Here is a 24,560-nt window from a genome sequence, read left to right on the forward strand (position 1 = left end):
TTGAAATATATTTTGCTTGTCTCACATACCGAGTTCCGAGTGCCGGGACCCAACTCCCGAACCCCGAAATTGTGGACTGCCGGGTTTCGGGTTTCGGGGTTCGGGGGTCCCGGAACTCGGAACTCGGAACTTGGGAAATTTGGGGAGATCAATAAAATATACTTTACAATCGAGTTGATTGACGGACACATTGACTTACCCGTGTTTGAAATATATTTTGCTTGTCTCACATACCGAGTTCCTAGTTGCAGTCCACAATTTCGAGGTTCGGGAGTTGGTAAAATTTGTATGGATAGATGAAAGGTTGATTTAAACATTTTTGAAAGATGTCCCATATGAAATGTCAAGTCCCAAGTTTTGATTTCCGGCTTTCTGGAGTCCCGAAGCCCGAAGCCCGAAGCCCGAAGTCCCGACACCCGGAGTCCCGAAACCCGGAGTTCAAAATTCGGGACTTAACATTTCATATGGGACATCTTTCAAAAATGTTTAAATCAACCTTTCATCTGTCCATACACATTTTACCAACTCCCGAACCTCGAAATTGTGGACTGCCGGGTTTCGGGGTTCGGGGTTCGGGGTTCGGGGGTCCCGGAACTCGGAACTCGGAACTTGGGAAATTTGGGGAGATCAATAAAATATACTTTACAATCGAGTTTATTGACGGACACATTGACTTACCCGTGTATGAAATATATATTTTGTCTCACATACTGAGTTCCGAGTTCCGGGACCCCCGAACCCCGAAACCCGACACCCGGCAGTCCACAATTTCGGGTTTCGGGGGTTGGTAAATCTCGGTTTGGGGTTTTGCACTGAAAAGTTGACATTTATACGTATCCAGGCTCACCCATATATGTACCCATCTATGTACAATTCCCCCACGTCAGCCCACCCATCTATGTATTATCCCCCACGTCGGCCCACCCGTCTATGTAATACATCCTATGTTGGCCCACCCATCTATATAATACATACTACGTCGGCCCACCCGTCTATATAATTATACCCCACCTCGGCCCACCTGTCTATGTAATAAATATTTTATCACACCCTCGGCCCACCCGTCTATTTGATATCCCTTTCGTCGGCCCACCCGTATATGTAATACTTTTTATGTCGGCCCACCTGTATATGTAATACACCCCGCGTCAGCCCACCCATATATGTAATACACCCCCGTCGGCCCACCCATCTATATAACAATATTTGCCTTACATCTCTCTTCAGCCCAGCTGTCTATAATATCCTACTCTACATATTACCCTGATGGGCCCACCCATCTCCATGAATGATCATATTCCCCCGGCCCATCCGTCAACATCAAGGATATATATATCATTGGCATACATGGGCCCACCCATCTCCATCGGAAATAATATGTGTCCCGGCCCATCCGTCATCATCGAGAATATACACAACATGGGCCCATAATCCGCTGGCCCGTCTCATACGGGATATTATGTAGGTCGGGTGGCCCGTATAATACGGAATTTGTCACTGAAGGGGCTCTATTCCAGACCTACATCCAACAATATTCCCACGCCTCATCCGGACCTTCGGATGCCCTATCCATGTCTCCAGTCCTCTACCCATCCGGATCCCTGCACATCCGCACATCCACATCCAGATCCCTTGACCTCCGTACATCAGACCTCCATACCTCCGCAGCTAGCCTGCATCATTCATCCTTTGTCCTATCGCCCTAATGTCATATCCCGCATTCCGGACCAACATCTGATGATGTTCCCACGCCTCATCCGGACCTCTGGACCTCCTGTCCATGTCTCCAGACCCAATCCTCATTCCGTCCGGATCCCTGTACTCCTGCATCTGATATCCGGACACCAGATCTGATATCCACATCTCCGGATCTCCGGATCCGAACTATGCTTCATATCCTAACCCAAACCTTAAATCAGTGCTCATCCCCTTATGGTAATCACTTGTCTCCGGACTTCCAAACATCCGGATCCGACCCGCGTCTATCTTCCATGCCTTTTCCCTTTGTACGTTCCTTCTCAAGTTAGACTATACTCATTTTCCGTACCTCATTTCATTTCCGGCTTTATTTTCCTATGTTCTCATCTCTGTCTTCATTTACTATTTTCTACATGCTCCGTCCACAGCCTCACATAGCTTCGGACTGCACTGACTGATTCTCCGTTAAGTCCTCAGTAGTATATAAACCCTGTAGAATCTTTGTACTTCCTTAGTCTGAATATTACACATATTAGTCCTCGCACTAGTCTTCACACTAAGTCCTCGTAACAGTTCTAGTCCTCCGACTTAGTCATTATCCATCTCAGGCCTAGGGAGGAATTCCCTAGGCCGGAGCTCCGCTCCTCTGCTCCTCTGTTCCTCTGCTCCTCCACTCCTCCACTCCTCCGATCCACCATTCCTCCAAGTTTCCAGAAGTTCCTCCGGAACTTTCCCACGGTCCTCCGGACCTATTCTGCTTTGGACTTTGTCCTTGCAGCCTTTCCTCTGTTTGCTTCTACTCAGGTCTTGTCCTGAGTAGCCATTATACATATCCCCGTCAGGATGAAACTCCATCATAATTTCCGGAAGTTCCTCTGGAACTTTCCCGCACTCATCTGGAAGTTTCTCGCACTTGTCCGGACAGTCCTTCTGAAGTTTCCCACGCTCCTCCAGAAGTCCTTCGGACCTCACTGGACTTTCTCCAGACTTCATTCTGAAGTTAAGGGCACATACTCGGGTAAGGGGCGCAGCGCACGAGCTGAAGCCAAGCCCCTTGGAATCAGTCCTACCCTTTGTGCACGGTCTTAACAATTGCAGTCTGTATTTAATTCATCTATTCAGCTGAGGGAAACCATTGTGAGTGACAGGGAACAGTAGGCTTGCCTTTCAGATAACCCCAAAGCATGATTTGAGGCATTTGTGCTCAGGATGCAGAGCCACGTCACATGGAGCCCAGAAGTATTCTTGGATACAGAAAAGTGCATTCACAAATATCATATAAAGCAGATGTTTGTGAGTGTAAGCCACAATGTCAAAGTGTGTTCTAACAGGAAAAAGAAAAAGATAAAAAACCATATATCATTCATGAGGAAATGTCAAGGTGTGATTTCATAAAATAAAACATTATTACTGGCAGGTTTCAAACCTGTGCAGTCCAAGAGAAACAGATTTTGACTCTGATGATCACTTGACAATTTCATCTTTAGCAGGTTGTGAACCCACACAGACAGATTTAGATTCTGTTGTATCAACTGCTTGGCTAAGACCAGTTAGATGAGCTCCAAATGAATCCATTCAGAAGTGAATCCTCAAGGTACATTTATCTGCATTTTGTCAGTTCCAATATTAATTTTTAGCATCCTTCTTGAGTCCAATCATATGCAATCCTTCCATTGTTGGTTGTCACTCATGACCCAGTTGTTAATACTAAGACATCACAAACATCATGGGCCCACCATGATGGTCTGCCATCAGCACTTTTTCAGAGCAATTGCTAGATAAACAGGTCTTGAAGTGAAGAGCCCCAGAAGAAGTCTGATGTCTTTTGCAATAAGAGCAGAATAGAAGAATCAATCATGGTGACCATACTATTGAAAGAACTGCCTTGATGATTCACTTCTGAATGAGTTCCTTGGAAGTGCATCTCACTGGTCTTAGCCAAGCAGTCGAGATAACAGAATCTAAATCTGTCTGTGTGGGTTCAAAACCTGCTAAAGATGAAATTGTCAAGTGATCACTAGAGTCCAAATCTGTTTCTCTTGAACAATGCAGGTTTGAAACCTGCCAACAATAAATTTGATTTTCTATTAAAACACATCTTGACATTATCTCATGAATGGTCTTCTAAAAAGCTCAACTCAACTGATGTTAGTCATGTCATTGCTGCAATAGATTCAAAATCTGTTTTCATTACAGTCTGCAGGTTTGAAACCTGTTGAGCGACACATTTTTTCTATCAGAATATGTCTTGAATATCTGCTCATAGACAGCATCTCAAATATTGATCTTCATTAGTCTTAGTCGAGTTCTCACCAGAGTCAAAATCTGTTTCTCTTGAACTGTAACTATGTAGGTTTGAAACCTACCAATGATAACATTTTTCTTCTTGTTAGACAATGGTGCTGTGACAGGCCTATTTTTGTCAACTGGCTCATCTTCATCCATAGAACCTGCACTATTGGTGGGAGTGTTACTAGGTAGTAGGAATTTTTTGTCCTTCTTCAGGTTCATGTTTCCCACTATCTTCACTGCTGTTGTTTTTCTGCTTCTTCGACAAAGTTCTGACAGTCTGATCTGTAAGGCTGGGTTTGAGTTTGGCAGGGATTTGTGAACAAAATGGGGGTAGATCTTTATCTTTATCTTTAGAGTTTGACAGTTTTTGATTGAAATCCATGGTAGGGGTATGGGTACTGTGACCACAGACTCGTACCCATTGTAGGTAAGGAATGTGAAGTGATAAAAAGTGAGTGGTGTGAGATATACTCAGATGGTCCTCTGTGCATGAGCTAATGTTGGCCCACGGGGATTGCTACTGAGAGGGTTCCTCTATGTATCTAAATGGAGGGAAACACTGGACCAGATGCTTAGTCAAGCCTTGGTTAGGCACGCGATGATGTGCAGAGCACAGTTAAGCAGAAGTGCTACTATGCATTAGTGTACACTGAGCAGATGTGAGGTGCGCATGCAGGTGGTTGGAGTACAGCGACTCTAGATGAGTTGAAGGGGTGACCTAATAGGGGCTAAAAAGTGCGTACCACAAGGGACTACTTTGAAGGTAAACCTATAGGGAGAGATATACAGTACGAAAGAAGTAATGTAGTAGTAGTCTCAAGTATAGTCAACTTGTACTGTCTAGAATCTCACTTGGAGTAGGAAGGGATAGGAAAGGTAGTAAATATGTAAGGACATGTAATAAGGCTGCAACACATTTTACAAGCCTCGAGGTAAGGAAATTCACATACCAATGGGGTTTGGACGGACTATAGATGGACAAGGGACCTTCCTAATGTGTTTCTGAGCTATCCGAAGTGCAGGAACGTGTATCCAATGCACGGGAAAGTGCAGTGTAGGACTTGAAGTCCTTGTGGCCTCGTAGAGGTCTAATTGCCAATGCATGTTGAAATGCTAATCATTACCCAAATCATTCCCTATCATATCCGACTCAATATGCACCAAACCCGAAAACATTGGACATTGGACTATTGGACTTCGCGTGCACTTGTCCTACCTATGTCCTGTCTCATTGTGCTAGCCCCACTAGGTGCATAGTTACTTGTTTTCACATCGCTAACATTGTAGACCACATTATTACATAGGACATCGGGTCCGAAAATATTGCACTACTACTTTCGCCTATAGGGTTCCGGATTTCTACGTATCTACATAAATATTGGACTCCCCATAGCATCATCATCATCTCAGTAGAGGAGAGTCATTCTCCGACACTTAGGGGTCAAACCCGATATTTAGTAGTTTTTAGTTGACATTGTGAATATCATTGTTCCTTCACTGTTCATATCTGTCATTGTTATTATTGCGCATACCACTTGCTTTCCTGATGCTCACTATTGCATCACTATTAGTTTCTGATACCCCAAACCCAAACCTGATAAGCCGATGTAGAGACTGATATCTCTGTGGGCTTGTAAGGATCTAAAATCCCAATGTCCCAATCACCCCCTAATATAGCACGACCCATATCTCTCTCAGCGCACTTGAGCACTACGTCGGCTGCTCGCACGCACGAGCGCTTCAGTCGCACACTGGCGCGTGCATCCCCAGCTCCATCGCTCGTCCTCCGTCCATCCATTCCATGTCCATTCGGTTCATTGGTGCATATTCCCACTATATTCCCATTTATTCTGACATATCTCCGGCGCTTATGGACATATTCCGTATGTTTTGTCATGGACCCTTACATTACATATTATCTTGTATCCGCTTCGCTTCTCGGTTCGCTTTAGCGCCTGACAGCGCTTAACACTTCTAGTATATATACTCACACCTAGACTGTGTAATGATCATCTTCTGCACGCATATCGTCAGACTCTAAGTCTAAGTTCTTCGTCATATCTACCAACCAACAAGAAGTATCTAAAAACAATACGAGCGCCCATCGCCGTACATTACTAGAAACTTTGTCAAGTTGAATTCCGACTCATCAAGAGTCACTCCGCTCCACCACCTGCACGCGCATTACCGTTTGCAATCATGCACCATCGCTCGTTGTCACTCGCCATCACCTATTAGCGCTTCGTGTTGCCTTCACTCGCTCGCGCTTCGCTCATCGTTGCGCGCCTTACCAGGCTTGACCAAGCGCCTGGTCCAGTGTTTCCCTCCACATATAAACATAGAGGAACCTTCTCAGTAGCAATCCCCTTGGGTCGACACACATCTCGCTCATTGAGGACTACTTGAGTATATCTCATACCACCCATATAACCCCACTACCAATTCCTCTTCTACACCGAAATCCTGAAAACATCAGACCCGATGCTTTTGCATCAGAATCATAATTATACCTTTGGACATTGTTTCCTGCACTCAGACTATTGACCCCACATCACTCACTGACCCCCAAAACTATTCCCAGACCACAGACCCCTGGGTTGAACGCACTTGTCTCACCAAGTATAGCAGACTAGGCAGTGCAAGACCACAACATAAAGATATCAGTTTGGAGCCATCTTTGTATAGCCCCACTCTGTGTTGTATGCCTACACTGATCTGATCACGGAGGGGAGTATCTGAGTGCAGAATTCAACAAGTACTTGCATCAGCAAGGCATTGAGCAACAGCTCATGGTACACAACTCACCTCAACAGAACGGAGTAGCCGAGTGGCTCAACTGCATGTTAGTCAAGCATGCCAGAGCTATGCTGCTGGTGAAGGACCTCCCCAAGTACCTGTGGGCAGAGGCTGTCAATTACACCACCTGGCTGAAAAATTGCCCACCTTCTAGGGCAATTCCAGGCACAAACTCCATATGAGCTGGTCACCAGGACCAAGCTCAACCTCTTGCAGGCGTGAGAATTCAGCGCCAAAGGTCAATGAACATAACAGCAGCAATGGTAATAAAAACTCACCTATGGTGTGAATCACTTAGAGGCCGCTTACTTTGTGCAAATATTTTGACTGTTCAAAAAAGGTCAGAATCTTAATCCCTCTTGGGAAAACACTCCTTTCAAAGGTAGGAACAAAATACTGAGACAGATTTTCCATTGGTCAAAACTGAGTGAGCAAAATATTTCGGCCAGGTCCAATTTGGCACATGGGTACTATTGCTACCGAACACTTAGTCAAATGTGCTCGCAACAGCATCTGGAATGTGTCTATGTGATTTATACATTGTGGAACTGAATTTACGGACTTGTATTTGGGCATCTTTGGTACCCAGTCCTGACCGGTAAGCCTCCATCCAGCGGTACATCCAGTGTTCCCACCTACAAGTTGTTTGAAGAGGAACTGAGGCTAATGCTTTTGGCATGTTCTCCTTCAGTGTGTCGAAAGTATAGTCGCAATTGTCACAAAGGTATTTTTTCACCATACCCCAAAAGAACTCAGTGAAATTGAGCTCGCAATGAAACTTTGGCAAGAAAATGCATGAATGACCAGCTGCCTCAATTACTTCCTGCACTAGAGACCTTTGTTCATGAAAATCTTCTTGAAGTTCCAAGATGTGTTTGTTGCAACAATTGGTTGCATCAGCGTTGCACCTGTTTTTATTCAGTGTCAGAGAACTGAAAGTTCACACCTCCAGTGTATCCACAGTCCTGTTCGCTGGAGGAGTCATAATCGATCTCGATCACTGCAGGGTTGGATGTGGCAGGCACAGTGTTGGAGTCGCTGGTTTTTCAAGCAGCGCAGGGTCATCTTGCAGCTCTTGCATGAGCGGCAGCAGCCCTCTGTTGTTTAGTGACCATTGTGCTACTACACAGACTCAATTACTGTATTTTCATCAAAATTTTCAGCTCGTCAAGCTAGTACATTTTTGAACCATGCTGACATCAATTTCTGATTTTTTCGCCTTTGATTTGGCACTTGCACAAAGTAAGCGGCCTCTAAGTGATTTGCACCATAGTAGTGTGCGGTCCAACTCCATCACCTTGCAGCAGCAACCTCAACCATCCACTCCTCCAAGATCCCCACCAGAACATCCACCAACCCCGCCAGCACCCAAGGTCACAAGAACTAGACCCCTCCAGGGTACTATGTGGCCCTCAATGAGGGCCAGAAGGCAGTTGTAGAGATGGAGAACCTAATGGAGGCATCAGAGGTGGACTTGTTAGATGAGGAAAATCATATTCACCTAGCATTTGTCACAGCCAAACCTGAGCCCACCTTGCAGCAAGCACTCAACGGACTGGATGGTGTTGAATGACAAGAAGCGCTGGATTATGAAATCAGTCAGTTAGAGAAGTTAGGTACATGGGAAGTCATGGACACACCTCAAGGCGCCAATATAATCCCATGCCACTTTGTTCTGGCCACAAAGTGTGGACCAGACAGTGAAAAGCTTAAGTTGCAAGCCTGCTTCATTGCCAATGGACAATGCCAGCACTATGGAGTCAACTACTTTGAGACTTTTGTGCCAACTGCCAACATGGCGACCATTTGGACAGTCCTGACAATGGCTGCTCAGTATGATTGGGAGATCCACCAGGTAGATATCAAAAATGCTTACCTCTATGCCAGCATCCAGGAGGAGATATACATGAGGCTGCCACCCAGGTATCTGAAGGCTGGGAAGGATGGGAAGATCTTGAAGCTCAAGAGAAGCTTACCTGGCCTGAAGCAGGCTGGATTCAAATGGGCAGAGGAGCTTGCAGGCATCTTCCTGAGCCTTGAATTCAGTCACTCGAAGGTAGACCAAGTGGTGTACTACAAATGTACCACAAAGGAACACATTGTCATCACCATATCTGTCGACAACATGGTCGTCACTGTTAACTACACATCCCACATCCTCCAGTTCAAGTCTGAACTCCAGCAACACTTCAAAATATCGGACCTAGGAGAGTTAAAGTGGGTGTTAGGGTTGAAGGTAATGAGGGATGGGGTCGGACATACCATAACATTGTCGCAGAAGGCATACATTGCAACCATTGTCGAGCATTTCTGCATGAGCAATGCCAAGAGCAGACTAACTCCCATGGAGGCCACAGCCATCCTGTCGATGGATCAGTCACCCGTTGTGGGTGAGGAATGTAAAGGGTAGGTAAATAGGTAGTATGAGATAAACTCAGATGGTCCTCTGTGCGCGAACTAATGTTGGCCCAAGGGGATTGCTACTGAGAAGGTTCCTCTAAGTGTATAATTGGAGGGAAACACTGAACCGGGCGCTTAGTCAAGCCTGGTAAGGCGCGCGATGATGAGCGAAGTGGGAACATGCGGAAGCGCTAATAAGCACTTATCGAGCGACAAGGTGCGAGGGCGCACGTGTGTGGGTGGAGCGGAGTGACTCTTTTAACGAGCCGGAGGACAAGTAACAGAGGTTCTAGAAGGGCACGATGACTAGTGCTCGAATATTCTTAGATATTTTGATAGTGTTTGGCGACTATAGTGGAGAATTTAGACTTAAAGTCCAATGATGTGTGGGAAGAAAGATGCCATTTTCTACAACGAGATGCGGATATATATATTCTAACTATGAAGTGTTTAAGCGCTGTCAAGCGCTAAAGTGAACTGAGAAGCGAAGCGAATATGAGATAACATGTAATAAGGGTCTATAACATACAGAATATATGTGCAAGCACCGGAGATATGTCAGAACATGAGAAAACAGATAGGAATACACACTGACGAACCGAACGGACATGGAATGGATGGACAGAGGACGGGGGACGGAACTGAAGATGCGCGACCGAAGCACTCGTGCGCGCGAGCAGCCGACGGAGCGCTAAGAGTGCGCTAGCGATATATGTGTCGCGCTATATTCAGAAGGTGATTAGGACGTTAGGAATTTAGACCTCTACAAGGCCACAGAGATATTAGTCTCTACACCGTGACACACACCGAGCTCCAGGATATGCATGATGTACTGTATCAGAGGGCAATAGGCTCCTTGATGTATGGTGCAACCAGTTCGCATTATCCACAGCCGAAGCAGAATACATAGCACTCACGAACATAGTACATGAACTCCTCTATGTGCAGCTACTCATTGGCAAGCTCTACGAGCCTCCCAGTCTCCCCATCCCTATCTTTTGCAACAATCAGGCTGCCATCATGTTAACATCCAATGGCAAGTTCCAGTCGCGGACAAAACACATCAACTTACAATATCACTTTGTGTGCACCCATGTCAAGAATGGTGTCTTCAAGCAACTGTATTTCCCCACAGAGAACAACATCGTGGATGTGTTCACCAAGGCACTTGCATGCCCCAGACTACAGCATTTATGGGCCATGATGGGTTTGGATAGCGCTCAAGGGGGAGTGTTGGAATCTGATAGAACCAAAGGTGGAAAGGAGGAGAAGGCTGAAGAATAATGAGCACAACCAAAATGTGCATGATGAGTGACATGTTGATGTTGGCTCATCTAGCCAAATGTTTCAGTCCATTTTATTCCATATGCAGTACCTGACACATGCACATTATAAGCCCACCTCCAAGTGTTGTACCATCTCAGTTTCAATCCAAATACTGAATACTGAGATGTGAGTTAGTATTTTTGTATTGTTTAACGCCAGACTAACATCAAGTAGATTCATACCTTGTTTAGGTACACAATTTGTTAATAGAGTTTTAATCCAAATACTGAGATATTCATACCTTGTTTAGACTTCATCCCTCCCGCTCAACATAAAAACTCCATATAAGACTGGCCATCCACCCTTGCAGCTCACATCCTTTCTTGGGCAGATCTTCAATCAAGGCTGAACAGTGCTTCATGTGCTCACCCATTATCTTAGACTTCATAGCCTGCTCTTATAGTCTCATATCAGAATATATTTGTTCTCTCAAATAGACCCTCACCATTCAGGTGCTATAGTGTCAACAAAGACTTATCCTAGGAGATGGATAACTGCAGCAGGTGCTAAGAATGTAGTCTGCCTTGTGATGCTCTGTTAGACACTCTGGCTTGGGCTTTGGATTTAGTATCCAAACTAGTTGCTAATTCTGGATAATTGTGACACTTTTTGGTTGAACTTGTATTTAGATAGATATATTTCTATATATAATTCTTGGTAGTCACATTATAAATTATTGTCATTTAGCAGTTTTATTCCTAATACTTGTAATTAGATAGAATTATCCAAATATCAACTTTTTTTGAAAATTATAACATTTTTTTCAGGCTTCAGTATGACAGGGGATGAGAAGGGATAGGGACAAGGAGAAAGAATGTCAGAGAGGCCTTCCTGGGTGTTGGGCAGGGACAAGGTCAAATTTGTCAAGGATTGGCCTGTGACCAGGTGCATGCCAAAGGGAGGGGGACTCCAACCCAAAGGCACAGGAAGGCATGACTGACAGGAGCCAGAGGCATGCAGGGGACAAACAATAAGAAACAGCAAACCAAGAGGGATGGTGGGTGGGTCAATAAAAGGTCTATAAGCAAGCTACTGACTACCACAAATGAAGTGCAGACAACTACAAAGACACTATTGCTGTGGAGCAGGACAAGGTACATGAGGAACTGTGCCATGACAGATCAGCCCAAAACCCCACATTCCACACACTCATGCCTCAGGCAGGAATGCACCCATTCCCCAGGAAGGTTTTCCTGATGACAGCCCCTACCTCAATGTGTAGGATGTAAAAAGGTAACCCCGATAAGATTTTTGAGGAAACACACATTGAATAAGAATTGTACAATGAAGGAAGCAATGAAGGAGTGATAAGTACTATGGAGCAAAATCTAAGAGTGACAATTTCAGCATAGAACGTTCCTGAAGACTGATAGCAACTAAGACTTCTCACCTTCCTCATCAAGTAACGATTCTTCTTCTAAACAAGCTGTCACGTAGTCGGATATCACCAATCGGCGTCGTTGAGGTCTAAGATTTTCCTCAGTTGTGTATGATAATATTGTATATGAGCACTTACCTCGAGGTACGCTGTATGAGCGTCAATCGTCGTGAGTCGTCTCGCTTGTCCAAGACAACATGCGTGAGTTTTGGATCGTCGAGTGCCACTATCTTTCCGCCATTCTCCTGGATGCTTCTTGAAACCTGGTCGAAGCTTAGAGTATCGAGGTTTGATATCAGGGAAACGATACTTGGCACCTGAAGAGAAAGCTCACATAGTGGAGATCTCCTGTTCATACTTGGTTTTCACCGGCATGCCGTTTCTCCGCGCATTGCTTGGCGTGTCAAGGTAAAAGCAACTACCACCGACAGTGAGAGCCGATAACCTGGAAGACACGAGACCTACAGATGCCTGAATATTGCTGTTGCATCGTATTCCCCCGCTTGGTCGTCTTCCCCCATTGCCACGTCCTGATGTCATTGTAACAGGACGACGCATGAATGAAGAAACCCTTACCTGTGACTGTGAATGAAGTGTGGTGTTCGACTGTCGGGATAACTAGTGAATAATGGTTATGCCATACAATAAAATCACACACGTTTTCATCAATGGGCTTGACAGCGGGACTGTAGGGCACTTGGAACCACTCATCATCATCTTCCTCTTTGACATCATCGTTGTTTGAATCCGCATCAGATTCATCCTCCGTTTCACTGTCTTCTGGAATGGCAGGCTTGGCATCAACTTGAAACCAGTCCGCAAGTTCAGGATCAGTGTCCTCAGTTTCTGCAAGTTTCGGCTTAAAGCCTTCTGGGGTGATTGATATGTTCAGGCTGGCGTCTTCCTCTACAGTTCCATCAGTCATTTCTTGGTCCTCGTCAGTGTCCAGCTGATGATAATCGTCGGATTCTTGACGTGCTAAAGTGGCGTGGAAGAAGTACCTAAAACAGGTGTGATCCTTTGCAGAAACGAGTACTGCAACACCTACTTCTTTCTAAGAGGAACGAGCTCTCCCCGGTGTATACAATCCGTGACCCACCGAGGCCTGATAATGTCAACACTGTCCTTGTCAACCAACAGCTTAATGTCGTAAGCTGCGAGATTGTGATCAGTCCCTCGGAGTAGTTGAATATCAGTGCACAGATACTCACGCGTAGCCGTCCCTCCATAAATGACTGTAACAGGCTGTTTGGATGTAACGACCTGCACGCAGCTACCCCCATTGGCATGGATCCTGTGGGGAACTCAGATCTAGATGATTTTTTTCAGATATGACCCTGTCTTACAATTTCATCAGTTCCTGACGGTCTTGATTACCTGTTCGTGATTTTGGGTCTGATGACACCACTTACAATCAAAGTCACCGTTGATCGAACACCAGGCGGTAAGGAGGACTCACTGAATTTCATATCCTCAAATAGATCTGACTCAATCTCGACTGCACGTAGATTAGGTCCTTGGTATTGTGGTAGGACAGTTGCCTGAGAGATGCTCAGACAACGATAGCACGAAAATCCCTAAACATACATACCTTCTTTGCCGTTGTCTTTCGCTTCTTCTTGGACATGCTACTAAAGATTAATATAGGTATCGATGAGAAAACCAACGATCAGTTACCCAGCATCACTTTCCATCTTTCTTTTACGCTCGGAGCGCATACTCTCCAGAACAGCTAAAACAGGTTAGGCTTTGTACTGATGGAATACAAAGGCATGCACCTGATGCGGTCATGCAATCTGCAATGTACAGGTCGTCGCGAATTGACAATGCTCGAGGAAACCTCATAGTAACGCCCAAATGATATTGGTCTATTTCACATGGCACATCAGCGAGACAACGCATTCAAAATGATTGCCTGATACCTGAAGTCGTGATCTCAGCTGCCTTAACCTTCAGTATGAACGAACTGACAATCATATCGTCAGTCTGTGCCAGCAGATAAAGTGTGGGTCATACTCCTCTGGTTCCAGATACAAATCGCCTTTGTCTTCGTATGTTTTTTTTGCAGTTTGTAGAAATTCTGGGGGATGTTTTGGATCCCATACTTTCCAAGGCTTTTGTCTGAGCCAGATGTAGTCTGCAAATGACAAACCTGTGCCCACTCGGACAAAGGTGCTGTACCTAGTATCCAGGAATGTTTATACACGAGACGCTGAATCTATTGCAAGACTTACTTCGGTTCTTCGTCACCCTCCGGGCGCCGATCGTCGAGGACTGCGCAGATGAGTGTCGAGACACCTCCTGAACGTTTTCTAGTGCCGTAATTGCCAGCTACATTGCGGTTGTATGCTGAGTAAAGACAGTAAATTTACGGACTCACCGACTACTAACACGTCCACGGTCTCGCCCATATTGTCCTGAAAGTACTGTGAGCATAAATGTAAGGGGGCGCCTCGACCTATTTACCATATATTCTGGCTTAACCTTGATCCAATCCTTATTTCTGCCGTTTAAGATGTATTCGGAGTCAGGGTGCTTGATCACAAGGCCTTCCCCTCTTGACGCCATCACTTCGTCCATCTTCTGCCGAACATCTTTGGCGGTCTTGCCTTCGAACTCCGCGGTGAATTCAATGCGGCCCGGAACCTCTTTGATGCATGCGCGCAAGTTGCGTTTGCGGAACTTGAGTGACTTCTGGTGGAGGGACATGCCATTGAGATAGAGGAGGTCAAAAACCTTAACTAGATTGAAGTAAGGGTTGCTGCAAAATCTAGAATAGTGCGCACATACAGCATGGTCTAGGATTGTGCTCCTTCTTTGATTTATCTGAGGGATATCATAAGCACTTAGACAGATGACTAACTGAAGACACTGACCAAGTGCAGCTGTCTTCAAGGTACCAAATGGCAAGTTACGTTCAGAAACAGGGTCCCAGACTAGCATTTCTCCATCGAGAATGATACTGCAACATAGCTTCAATTACAAACGAATGAAACGTCGAGATAAACTCAACTCGTCGATCCGCTCATCGAACGCAGAGTCGATAAAAGGAGTTAAACTGCCTTGCCCGACATGCTGTCCGTACAAGTAAGTATAATCTTTTCCTTTCCTAAATCAAGGGTCAACTCAGGTCATTGGTACACGCGACAAATCCTACCTCGAACAGTAGAAGTATTCATTTCCGCGCTTGTGCAGCTGCATGCGCTCGCCATCAAGTTTCTCTTCGATAATAAATTTATGTCCTTGCATTTCCTTCACCGAGTCCTCAATCTTATGGGCCGGTCTTTTGCACAGCATCGGCGCAAATGCACGGAACAATTGGATGGATTTATCCTATGTCACATCAGCTGTGAAATCTTCAATGAATAGGAAAATTTATACCTCAGCATTCAACCTCCTTGAAGGATCCCATAGCTCCCAAGCAACCTTCTTGAGGTCCGAACATATGTTGAACAGATCTTGCGCATCCGGATGGAACACGCCAAAAACGGTGGTTTCTTTCACAGAAATAACCATGTCTTGAAAAGTTGACACACGATTGAAGCCATGATGGAAGAGGACATGCCTTTCAAAATTATACGCACAATCCACCGCTGTTCCTCAGCAGTAGCACGATTGTAAATACGCTGCAGGATTCTTGACTGAATGTCACTGTATACTATTGTTAGCCAAAGAGCCTATCGAAAATCATCATGCGTACTGCTTGCCGATGTTCTTGGACAAGTCATCCAGAATTTCATTCAAATCATAGATTGTCAGGCTTCCCTCGACGACGGAGGATCGCTTGCTCACGACCTCGTACAAAACTGTGGGGAAGTCACCAGAGCTTTTCTAGGAAAAGCTCAACAAACGTGCTCAACAAACGTAACACAAGATACAAACATCTTTTTCGGTAGGCTTCTTCCAGTTGAGCAAGCGGATCGCATCTGGATCTCTTATGCCGAGTGGGATCAGTTTGATGTAGGTCTTGGCGAGGTTCTTTTCCTTCAGGCCATACACAGCACGCTCACGATCTTTCTGCTCACACGTTCAGCTTACCCGAATAATTTTTGAAGTGACAGAAAACGTGCCTGTGGGAGGATCAGGCGGAGAACGGGATAAAGATCATGCCCGATTTCTTCTCTCCAATGCTGGCGCCACAGACGTGTCAAGCCTGGTTTTTTGTTCGTAGACAAAAACATACGTTGAACCAGACATCCAAAAGTCGCCGTCTTCGTTCGGGCTTTCTTTCTGTTGATAACTTCTCAAATAACCCAGCTAGTACTGAAAAGGGAGCACTGCCATTATTTTGCGGAGGAAGTGGATAGGCTATAATTTCTTCATCATGAATCGCTCCTGGTGAGCCTGAAGGCGATGTCGGTGCAGGCGTAGGCTGCATCATTATCTTATGAAATCAAACAAAAAAAACAGATATGTTGTTCTTGGTTGTAATAGTACTTTGCAAGTCCTTGTAGTGTCAGGGGATGGTGGAGGTTGGCAGCAAGAAAGTCAAAACGCGTGACTCGAACTGATGAGCGTGTTATTTGTTTCTATTTGGCTACTCTTTGCCCGAAAATCTGTCAGCCCAATCTTCCTTACTAACCACTATGGACAACGACGACTATCCAAGGCTTCCGCGGCGGAATCGTAGCGGGGATGACCCAAAGATGATTGGACTATGGAAGGTCGGAAGGACTATTGGCAAGGGAAGCTCAGGTATCTATCTGGGTTGCTGGCAAACCATGCGATTTCACTGATCCCAACTAGGCCGCGTAAGGATCGCACGACATTCAAAAACAGGTCAATATGCCGCAGTAAAAATTGTGTCTAAAAACATCCTCATGAACTCTATCACCAAACTTGTCGACTCCGCGGAGCATATGCTTCTCAGCATTGAACGTGAAATCGTGATCATGAAGCTCATCGACCATCCAAACATAATGCGCCTCTATGACGTATGGGAGACCTCCAGCGAGCTCTATCTTATTCTTGAGTACGTAGAGGGAGGCGAGCTCTTCGATTATCTGTGCAACAAGGGGCGGCTATCCACCTTCGAAGCATTGGGCTACTTCCAGCAAATCATCTCCGCAATCGACTATTGCCATCGACTCAACATTGCGCATAGAGATCTCAAGCCTGAGAACCTTCTCATGGACCAAAATAAGAACATCAAGGTCGCAGACTTTGGTATGGCTGCTTGGCAGGCCAGGTCCAAAAATGGATTACTTCAGACGGCATGTGGAAGCCCTCATTATGCGGCCCCGGAAGTCATCATGGGGAAGGAGTACAATGGACGCGCTTCTGATATCTGGTCCTGTGGCGTGATTCTATTTGCCTTGCTTGTGGGACGCCTTCCGTTCGATGATGAGGACCTACCAACACTGCTAGATAAAGTCAAGTCGGGGAAGTTTGATATGCCAGCTGGGATCGATCTCTTGGCCAAGGATCTTATCACAAAGATGCTGCAGAAGGACGTTGTGAAGCGCATCACGATCCCTGAAATCCTCACTCACCCATTCTACCTTTCCCAAGAGCCAAAGTCTGTGGACGCGAGCACGCCGAGGCTCAATGATATAGCAAGACCTCTCTCTGACCTTGAAGACATTGACCAAGATATTCTCGCGAACCTCCGCACGCTTTGGCACGATACATCCGAGGAAGACATCAAAGCTAGCCTCAAGAGCTCCGAGCCAAACTGGCAAAAAGGCGTTTACCGACTGCTCACCAATTATCGGGACAAGCACTTGGAAAATTACGACGAGGAAGAGGAGATGGTGCAAAGAAAGACACGTAGGAAGAAATCAATTGGGAGTGACCCTCAGGGCATGACTGGGACCACATCCCAAACACCCCACCTGGCACGCGCGCCTTCATTTCTTCCCCCTCGCGCAGCTCCTCCGACCCCGCATAGGGCAGCTGGTCGCACGCTTCCCCTGCACAGCGATGATAGTGATAGAGACTGCATACAACTAGGCGCTCCTCGTATAACTCTGTGCTCACCGACACCGCCACGTCCAGGGGCTGATCTCCGCTCTCCTCTGTCATCATATATTACATCTCTAACATCGCCCTTATCACCCACGGCTGGTTCTAAAAATTTGCCCGCGATTGAAGTCCCGGAACTCAAGGATGATAAGATGCAGCATTTCTTCCAGCAAATTGTGGAACATCTGAATGCAATGGAGGCGCGCACTGCAGGCACACCCCATCTTGATCTTGGAAACACCTCAGCTCTACACACACCTGTCAATATCGAATTCGACAAGCATCGGAAAGGCAACGTTGTGCAGACCAGAGGCTATTCGTCACCCCAGGAGATCATATCCGACGCGGATATAAGGCGCGAACGGCGAAGCCAGTTCGGAGAGGTCGATAAGGAGAATATATCTCTCAGTGTCAGTGGACCCGGAATCGTCAAGAAGTCATCTCTGCGGAGCAACGATGCTGACAGACGGCCTGCGCTCCATGTGCAAATCATTGAGCCACCGCTCAACAAGCTACGCAAGAAAGGCGGCAGCGACACCCTGGCCGCCGTCTCACCTGCATTTTCTGACAGCTCATTCACTCTTCCCGCGACGCCGCGGCGGCGTTGGCTTGATAGTGTTTTCAAGTTCAAGCCAGTAACGTACCAGCTTCTGTCCACGCATGACGGGTTCACATCACGCGAGGAGTGCCGTCGAATGCTGGTGAACATGGGCGTCCGCGTAGTCCTCACGCATGCGGAACATTCAGGTGTGCTCAAGTGCAGAACAGATGATACGAAGGATCTATCTGGATTTCTGCCAGCGCTGAAGTCAGTGCGGTTCCGCGTGGAGGTGCAGAGGCCGACGCCTGTGCAAATCACTGCTGGATATCAGGTTGTACTACACTTGATACAGGAAAGGGGCGCGTTATCAAGCTTCCAGGTAATTTATCAAAGGCTGAGAAGGAACTGGGAGTTGGACATTCCACGAATGCTGATGACACCGAATAGTCCACTTTTCAGCCCCACAGAAACCGAGATGGGAGGGTACGAATTTAGCGAGAGGTTGGTGTACGTTGATTAGCTCGCTGGTACGATCTGTGAGACATGTAAAATCATTTTATAGTAGATACCGCCAACATTGGTATTCAAATTTTGTGTCTCAGCTATGGAAGTGGACCATCCATCATCATCATTGTACTTGCGAACCGTGATGGCGGTTCAATGAGGAGCGTGTCATCACGATCGGTGACCATGGCTTCATCGATGGCTTGCGGAGGAACTGATTCTTTGAGGGAATGGTGTTCCCCTTGTTTTGATATGACTGCAGACGTAGGATCTACACAGCTGATTCGGATGAAACGTAGGAGCTGGATGTAAGCAACTTCCGTCTGATCCCGTTTGCGGAATAGCTTGACGGTAGCTTCATGTGTAAGATCAGGCACACCTGCGCAATATGATCAACAAAGGCAAGGCAGGATGAATAAATCAATCTTACCCATTCCTGTGCGGTATTATTCTGATTCATGAAGCTTGATCTCGTCTAGCTTCAACTCTTTGGTACTTTTTTGTCGGCCCTTGCGCCGAGCAGTTCTCTCCTGCTCAAGCTCATCGTCATGGCGTGTTAACTAATGATGGAATGTAACTCTTCGAGGGAGAGCGTGCCTTCTGGATGTATTGCATGGTAGAAAAAATACATCGGCTGAGGTTCACCGCATGAGACATCAAACGCAGCGAGGCCACGTGCTGCACTGCCACTGTCACACACAGTCACATCTACACTTGTGCCTCGCTTCGGGGTAAGCACTAATTTACTGCGACAACTTTCAATTTGCTTGCGACGATGGCAGCAACTTCAGGCGAGCAACCGGTCATCAACAAAAACAAAAAGCATCGCAAAGAGAAACGTAAGTTTTTAAATTTTAACAATCCGTGAAGGTGACCGTGAGGTTGCGTTTCAGCATGGGACACCGATGACATCGACCAGTAAGTATCATCTTTGTATCAGTTAAAATCATTTCTCATTGCATCTCCTCTCCAGTGTAAGCACCGTTATATTTACTGTCAACACGTGCTCAAATATTCTCCAGTGGACAATAGAACCATTCGCACCAGATCACAACAAAGGCGGCATATTTACCGAGGAATCTTCTTTCGCAACCCTTTTCCCAAAATATAGGGAGAACTACCTGAGGGAAGTTTGGAGCGCTGTGACTAAGGTTCTGGACCCATATGTGAGTCATCGCATCAGTTTCCGCCATACCATACCATTGACTCGGCATCCAGGGCATTGCGTGCACATTGGACTTGGTTCATGGGTCCATGTCCGTCCGGACGACACGTAAAACATTCGATCCATACATCATACTTAAAGCGAGAGACATCATCAAGCTGCTCGCAAGAGGGGTCGCAATCACTCAAGCTCAGAAGGTATTGCAGGACGACATGGCATGCGACATCATCAAAATTGGCAATCTGGTTCGTAATAAGGACCGGTTTGTGAAGCGGAGACAACGACTTATTGGACCAGATGGGAGTACGCTGAAGGTGAGTATCCCATAACTTCGACAGTCTGTATATCATAAACTTTTTGCAGGCCATCGAGCTATTGACTCAGTGCTACGTTCTCGTACAAGGAAATACAGTCAGCGTCATGGGTCCGTACAAGTCACTAAAGGAAGTTCGACGAATAGTCCTCGATTGCATGAAAAACATTCATCCTATCTACCGCATCAAGGTGAGGTGTGCCGACCAACATTTGTTCCTTCCGCAGCTCCATTAAATCATTCGCAGGAACTCATGATAAGAAGAGAACTCGCGAAGGATCCCAAGTTGGCAACAGAGTCCTGGGACCGGTTCCTGCCCAAGTTCAGGAAACGACATCTAAAAACATCTGAAAAGACGAGCAAGAAGAATGAGAAACTCGCAGTTAATGACGAAACACGCGCCAAAAAGGAGAAACCAGCAAAGAAAGTGTACACACCCTTCCCCCCGCCACAGCAACCACGGAAGGTAATTGTCTCTGCCGCTGTTTGTTGAGCAGTGCTGACGGTATGTCCAGGTTGACCTTCAGCTTGAGTCGGGAGAGTATTTCCTCAAGGTCCATGAGCGGGAGGCCCGGGAAGTTCAACAAAGGAAACAAAAAGTGCGTGCTTTGCTGTGCGATCTGCAACAAATCTGATTTTATCTGCAGCAAGCTGAAGCAACACTTAAACGACGAGCGGAACGGGCAGAGGCATATGTCGCTCCCAAAGAAGAAGCAGCCCCTACAGTTGAAGAGAAGCGAAAGCGACGGCATACAGAAGTGGATTCCGATGATCGGGCGGGGAGGTCGAAGAAAAAGAAAAAGGACGTTGCTACAGAGGCTTGATGAAGACCCTATTATATAGTCAAGTCACGGTACCGCTACGCTCTGGCTAACTGTTCGTTCATCGGTAGTAGAACTAATAGCACGGCGAGCAAGGACTAGAAGCGCGCGTCTCAGCGCGACAAGGGATGGAGGTATAGGTTGAGGGCATAAGCACCTCGACTTCGTTGAGCGCATTTTCACGAACGATCACGAAGAAAACCGGGAATCAACATGCGGACAAACAGCAGCAGACCAACGACGCTGCTTCCGACGCTCTCGAAACCACTTTTCATGCTCATTCTTGAAAGAAGGTTTTGCAGATAGAATGCCTCGTTACTTCGAGGACTCAGGAATGTACCTCTTAAGATCTTGGTCCTTATAAATTGCGGGAGACAGACTGGATCTGTGATCCTGTTCCGCTCATATGTTGTATATACTATATTATTTAAAGGTTTCTGTGGTTCGTATGTTCAAGTCCATAGTTAAAACTGAAGCGTATACATGCTATACATCTGGTGATGTAGGGGGAATAGAACATATAAGCATCGGCTCGGTGTCAATTGTGTCCACCCGTCATGCTGTGCAACGCTCTAGCACTATGGCGACCAGCTGTACTTTTCACGGATCGGTTAGCATTCAAAATGCTCCTAGACAGAAATACGACAGCTACATTGCTCTCCCTGACAGTGACTTAGCGGTCGCCGTTTTTACTTCTGGAGCTAATACAGCTGTACAGCATAAAATCCAACGACGGAAGGTCATCACTCAAACACATAAATGACATGCTAATCATGGAAAGGGGAAGATACAAATGTGTTTTTGATCCTGTATTATCTCTAGAGCTTGTATTAGAACAAAAACAAATAAAAAAGGGTTTTATGGCGACCCCTATTATGTGTAAATATTAATTACCTACACTCTGGTAGGATTGTGTTTAGGGGCAGTGTGAGAAATGTGGAAATAGCTATGTTTTGGGGTGACGAAGTGTGTTGGTGATGTGGTCGCCATAGTGCTAGAGCGTTGCACAGCATGACGGGTGGACACAATTGGCACAGGTCTGCTACTACAGTCGCCCCTGTTTGATGCGTTACTATAACGCGAACCTGCGATGCGTTACTATAACACACGAACCTGTGATGATGCCCCCCAAGGAATGAAAATGATTATCTATTTATGCCCGGGGAGAGGTGTTTCTGGGAAGAGGAGAGTGGTAATACTAGCTGCTTCTTCCCAGGAGAGGCGACCCTCACCCCCCAACTGCGTGGGTGTTAATGAGTAAAAGGTCGGGCACAACTGATCCCATTCCTCTGTAAAGCAGTTCAGCCATGAAAATACAGTCTCCTCAAGTATGACCTACTTGGAACGGGGTTTAGATGTGCAGCGGTGTCTGAGGGACTTTCCGCCATTACCACGGCAAACCCGCTAGATACGAAGAATTAGTCATTTCTTTCACGAGGGTGTTTACAGACATACGCATCAAGGTGCCAATCAATGTGGCTTTTGGTCCAGAGTTAGTACCGTTCTTGACAGCTCAAGAAAAAGAAAAATATCATACCAATGCAAGAACCACGGGCCAGAGTTGTCGGTCGTCCATCGTATCACCATTTGTTGCCCAGGGTTGCCTGCGCTTACTACATCGCGGCGAACTGGGTTCACATAATTGAAGGTGCTGTTGCCTGCGCTCTGTACAACATCGAACGCGTGCTAATGACCGTCATCAGTACCAATCAAACATGTCATCGAAGGCGCGGTGAACTTACCCCATGAATGTGTATGGGATGCTGGTACAATATAAATCAGATACATAAGCATCAAAGGAAAGGAAAAGACGTACGGGTCCACCTGGAACATTGGGTACTACTGGTATTTCCATTGTCAGCTCCACCACTTTGTTATGTCCTAGAACGTATACACTCCCGTCTGGGAGCAGCTGGAACGGATCTTGAGCTCCACTGAGAATTTGGAGTAGAACAGGAATGCTGGGGGGGCTGAATGTGACATTATTGATATAGAATAATCCGGTGTCATTGGTAACCTTGAAGTGGAGGTTGATATCTGCGTTCCCGTACCCTGGAATGCCAGGAGCACCGGGATTGATAAGAGCATGCAAGTTGGTCTCTGCCAATATGTTCTGGGGTGGCACATAGGCCGTGGTCGGGTCGACCTGTGGAGCGCCTTGGTAGCGCAATATAGCAGAGTTCTGTCCTCCCTCGAAGGATGGATTCACTAAATTAGGAAGACTGCGTATCCAGTAATTATCCACCGGCTGATTGGCTACCAGAACCACAGAGTAGCGTTGACCCGCAAAAATCTGGAGCTGGTCTACCACTAGTGGTTCAGTTAGCTGTCCATCCGCTTCGATGACGGTGAAGATGTGGCCATCGATGGTAAAGTTGAAATTAGGGTCGCAGGACATTGCAACCAACCGCAGGCGATATCGCTTTCCCTGTTCGACGTTGATCACAGCCAACTCAGACGCGGGTCCGCCTGCATAACGACCCAGTCCGTTGATAAGTGTAGAGTTGGCATCGGCATCTATAAGATGGCGCATGACGGGGGCCACAACGTGATACCTAGTGACACTGCTTTAGTGGGGCAGGTTACCAATATACTTAAAACCTACCAATCAGAAAGTGTAATTACGGTACTTGCTGATAACACATAATGGTCAGAGGGTTAACATGAACAGATTATTCTCTTACCATCGTCGACATCATACATGTATGCCAAAGGGTCATCAGGATCATAAATTACTAGGGCTCCCCTCAGGCCATCGCACTGTTCCAGAGGTCAATCCTCCACTGCATACGCAAAATGCAAGAGCCACTTACATATTGGACGGGATAATGGCTATGATACCAGTAGGTGCCCGCTTGGTTCGGAGCAGAGAAATTGTGTACAAAAGAGTGGTTTTGTGCAATGGGACATTGTGTGACGAAGGACGTCCCGTCAGCATAGTTTGTCCCATTCTGGAAGATACCATGCCAGTGCTGCGGGCGGTAAACATGGTTAATTAATAAGAGCGCGGGTGATTGGCACTGCTTACGACACTGGTGCTCAAGAACATCGACTCGTCTGTGAGCTCGTTGACTACCTGAATGGAAAAGTTATCTCCCTACTGTGAGATCAGCACTGTGTACAACAAGGAGGTCGACGGAAGCTCACCTTCTGGGCCGCAATCAAGGGTCCAGGGAATATGCCATTGACGAGTGTTGCTCTGTTAAAGATCAGGAGTGAGCTCAAGGAGTGTCGTGGCAATAGACTCACGAGCGTTCGAAACCATCAGGAGCGATGTCTTTATTAGCTATGGTTAATGTAGTTTGGGGGCCGAGTACAGCGGGCTGAGAGTAGGACTGTGAGCGAGATACTATAGATGCAGC

At 46.3% G+C, this 24,560-nt stretch overlaps 5 protein-coding genes across 5 annotated transcripts; 2 read left to right on the plus strand and 3 right to left on the minus strand.

The window, feature by feature from the left end:
* Positions 1-7,273: 7,273 nt before the first annotated feature.
* Positions 7,274-7,534, minus strand: HD556DRAFT_1249608 (uncharacterized protein; the record flags this gene model as incomplete). Its single annotated transcript, XM_041298864.1, has 1 exon — positions 7,274-7,534. A coding segment is annotated over one exon (261 nt), but the record flags the coding sequence as incomplete, so codon positions are not given.
* A 3,919-nt stretch (positions 7,535-11,453) lies between these two features.
* Positions 11,454-16,365, minus strand: HD556DRAFT_1421303 (ATP dependent DNA ligase domain-containing protein). The gene is made up of 30 exons (XM_041304484.1): positions 16,074-16,365; positions 15,961-16,020; positions 15,773-15,907; positions 15,591-15,721; positions 15,456-15,541; positions 15,272-15,408; positions 15,048-15,223; positions 14,904-14,999; positions 14,767-14,852; positions 14,681-14,716; positions 14,357-14,631; positions 14,271-14,307; positions 14,125-14,221; positions 13,907-14,071; positions 13,813-13,856; positions 13,669-13,758; positions 13,568-13,622; positions 13,482-13,518; positions 13,350-13,431; positions 13,237-13,297; positions 13,102-13,184; positions 12,939-13,044; positions 12,549-12,891; positions 12,467-12,496; positions 12,356-12,420; positions 12,225-12,308; positions 12,029-12,163; positions 11,903-11,979; positions 11,778-11,840; positions 11,454-11,718 (listed from the first exon to the last, which is right to left on the minus strand). The coding sequence occupies exons 1-29, from the start codon at positions 16,269-16,271 to the stop codon at positions 11,827-11,829; spliced, it is 3,021 nt and encodes a 1,006-aa protein (XP_041153055.1). The 5' UTR covers positions 16,272-16,365; the 3' UTR covers positions 11,454-11,718; positions 11,778-11,826.
* Positions 16,366-16,452: 87 nt separating this feature from the next.
* On the plus strand, positions 16,453-19,043 carry HD556DRAFT_105130 (Pkinase-domain-containing protein). The gene is made up of 2 exons (XM_041296012.1): positions 16,453-16,585; positions 16,637-19,043. The coding sequence occupies exons 1-2, from the start codon at positions 16,477-16,479 to the stop codon at positions 18,913-18,915; spliced, it is 2,388 nt and encodes a 795-aa protein (XP_041153056.1). The 5' UTR covers positions 16,453-16,476; the 3' UTR covers positions 18,916-19,043.
* A 592-nt stretch (positions 19,044-19,635) lies between these two features.
* Positions 19,636-21,644, plus strand: HD556DRAFT_1421328 (uncharacterized protein). Its single transcript, XM_041304485.1, has 8 exons — positions 19,636-19,738; positions 19,793-19,814; positions 19,918-20,065; positions 20,118-20,378; positions 20,428-20,568; positions 20,625-20,843; positions 20,893-20,976; positions 21,025-21,644. The coding sequence occupies exons 1-8, from the start codon at positions 19,675-19,677 to the stop codon at positions 21,199-21,201; spliced, it is 1,116 nt and encodes a 371-aa protein (XP_041153057.1). The 5' UTR covers positions 19,636-19,674; the 3' UTR covers positions 21,202-21,644.
* A 296-nt stretch (positions 21,645-21,940) lies between these two features.
* HD556DRAFT_1421338 (laccase) lies at positions 21,941-24,397 on the minus strand. The gene is made up of 12 exons (XM_041304486.1): positions 24,346-24,397; positions 24,227-24,295; positions 24,012-24,170; positions 23,883-23,958; positions 23,804-23,831; positions 23,015-23,753; positions 22,941-22,961; positions 22,736-22,884; positions 22,654-22,677; positions 22,538-22,602; positions 22,312-22,487; positions 21,941-22,255 (listed from the first exon to the last, which is right to left on the minus strand). The coding sequence occupies exons 2-11, from the start codon at positions 24,245-24,247 to the stop codon at positions 22,348-22,350; spliced, it is 1,422 nt and encodes a 473-aa protein (XP_041153058.1). The 5' UTR covers positions 24,248-24,295; positions 24,346-24,397; the 3' UTR covers positions 21,941-22,255; positions 22,312-22,347.
* Positions 24,398-24,560: the final 163 nt, after the last annotated feature.

The sequence above is a fragment of the Suillus plorans genome (genome assembly GCF_016647745.1).
Source record: "Suillus plorans strain S12 chromosome Unknown HD556scaffold_107, whole genome shotgun sequence".
Lineage (NCBI taxonomy): Eukaryota > Fungi > Basidiomycota > Agaricomycetes > Boletales > Suillaceae > Suillus > Suillus plorans.

Coding starts and splice junctions, on each gene's coding strand:
- HD556DRAFT_1421328 (XM_041304485.1), top strand. CDS start 19,675: ATGGCAGCAACTTCAGGCGAGCAACCGGTCATCAACAAAAACAAAAAG. Junction 20,066..20,117: donor CTAAGGTTCTGGACCCATAT/GTGAGTCATCGC, acceptor CTCGGCATCCAG/GGCATTGCGTGCACATTGGA. Junction 20,379..20,427: donor CAGATGGGAGTACGCTGAAG/GTGAGTATCCCA, acceptor AACTTTTTGCAG/GCCATCGAGCTATTGACTCA.
- HD556DRAFT_1421338 (XM_041304486.1), bottom strand. CDS start 24,247: ATGTTCTTGAGCACCAGTGTC. Junction 24,171..24,226: donor TGTTCTTGAGCACCAGTGTC/GTAAGCAGTGCC, acceptor TACCGCCCGCAG/CACTGGCATGGTATCTTCCA. Junction 22,488..22,537: donor ACATCTAAACCCCGTTCCAA/GTAGGTCATACT, acceptor ACTGCTTTACAG/AGGAATGGGATCAGTTGTGC.
- HD556DRAFT_1421303 (XM_041304484.1), bottom strand. CDS start 16,271: ATGATGCAGCCTACGCCTGCACCGACATCGCCTTCAGGCTCACCAGGA. Junction 15,542..15,590: donor TCCAAGAACATCGGCAAGCA/GTACGCATGATG, acceptor AATAGTATACAG/TGACATTCAGTCAAGAATCC. Junction 12,421..12,466: donor CACTTCATTCACAGTCACAG/GTAAGGGTTTCT, acceptor CAATGACATCAG/GACGTGGCAATGGGGGAAGA.
- HD556DRAFT_105130 (XM_041296012.1), top strand. CDS start 16,477: ATGGACAACGACGACTATCCAAGGCTTCCGCGGCGGAATCGTAGCGGG. Junction 16,586..16,636: donor TATTGGCAAGGGAAGCTCAG/GTATCTATCTGG, acceptor GATCCCAACTAG/GCCGCGTAAGGATCGCACGA.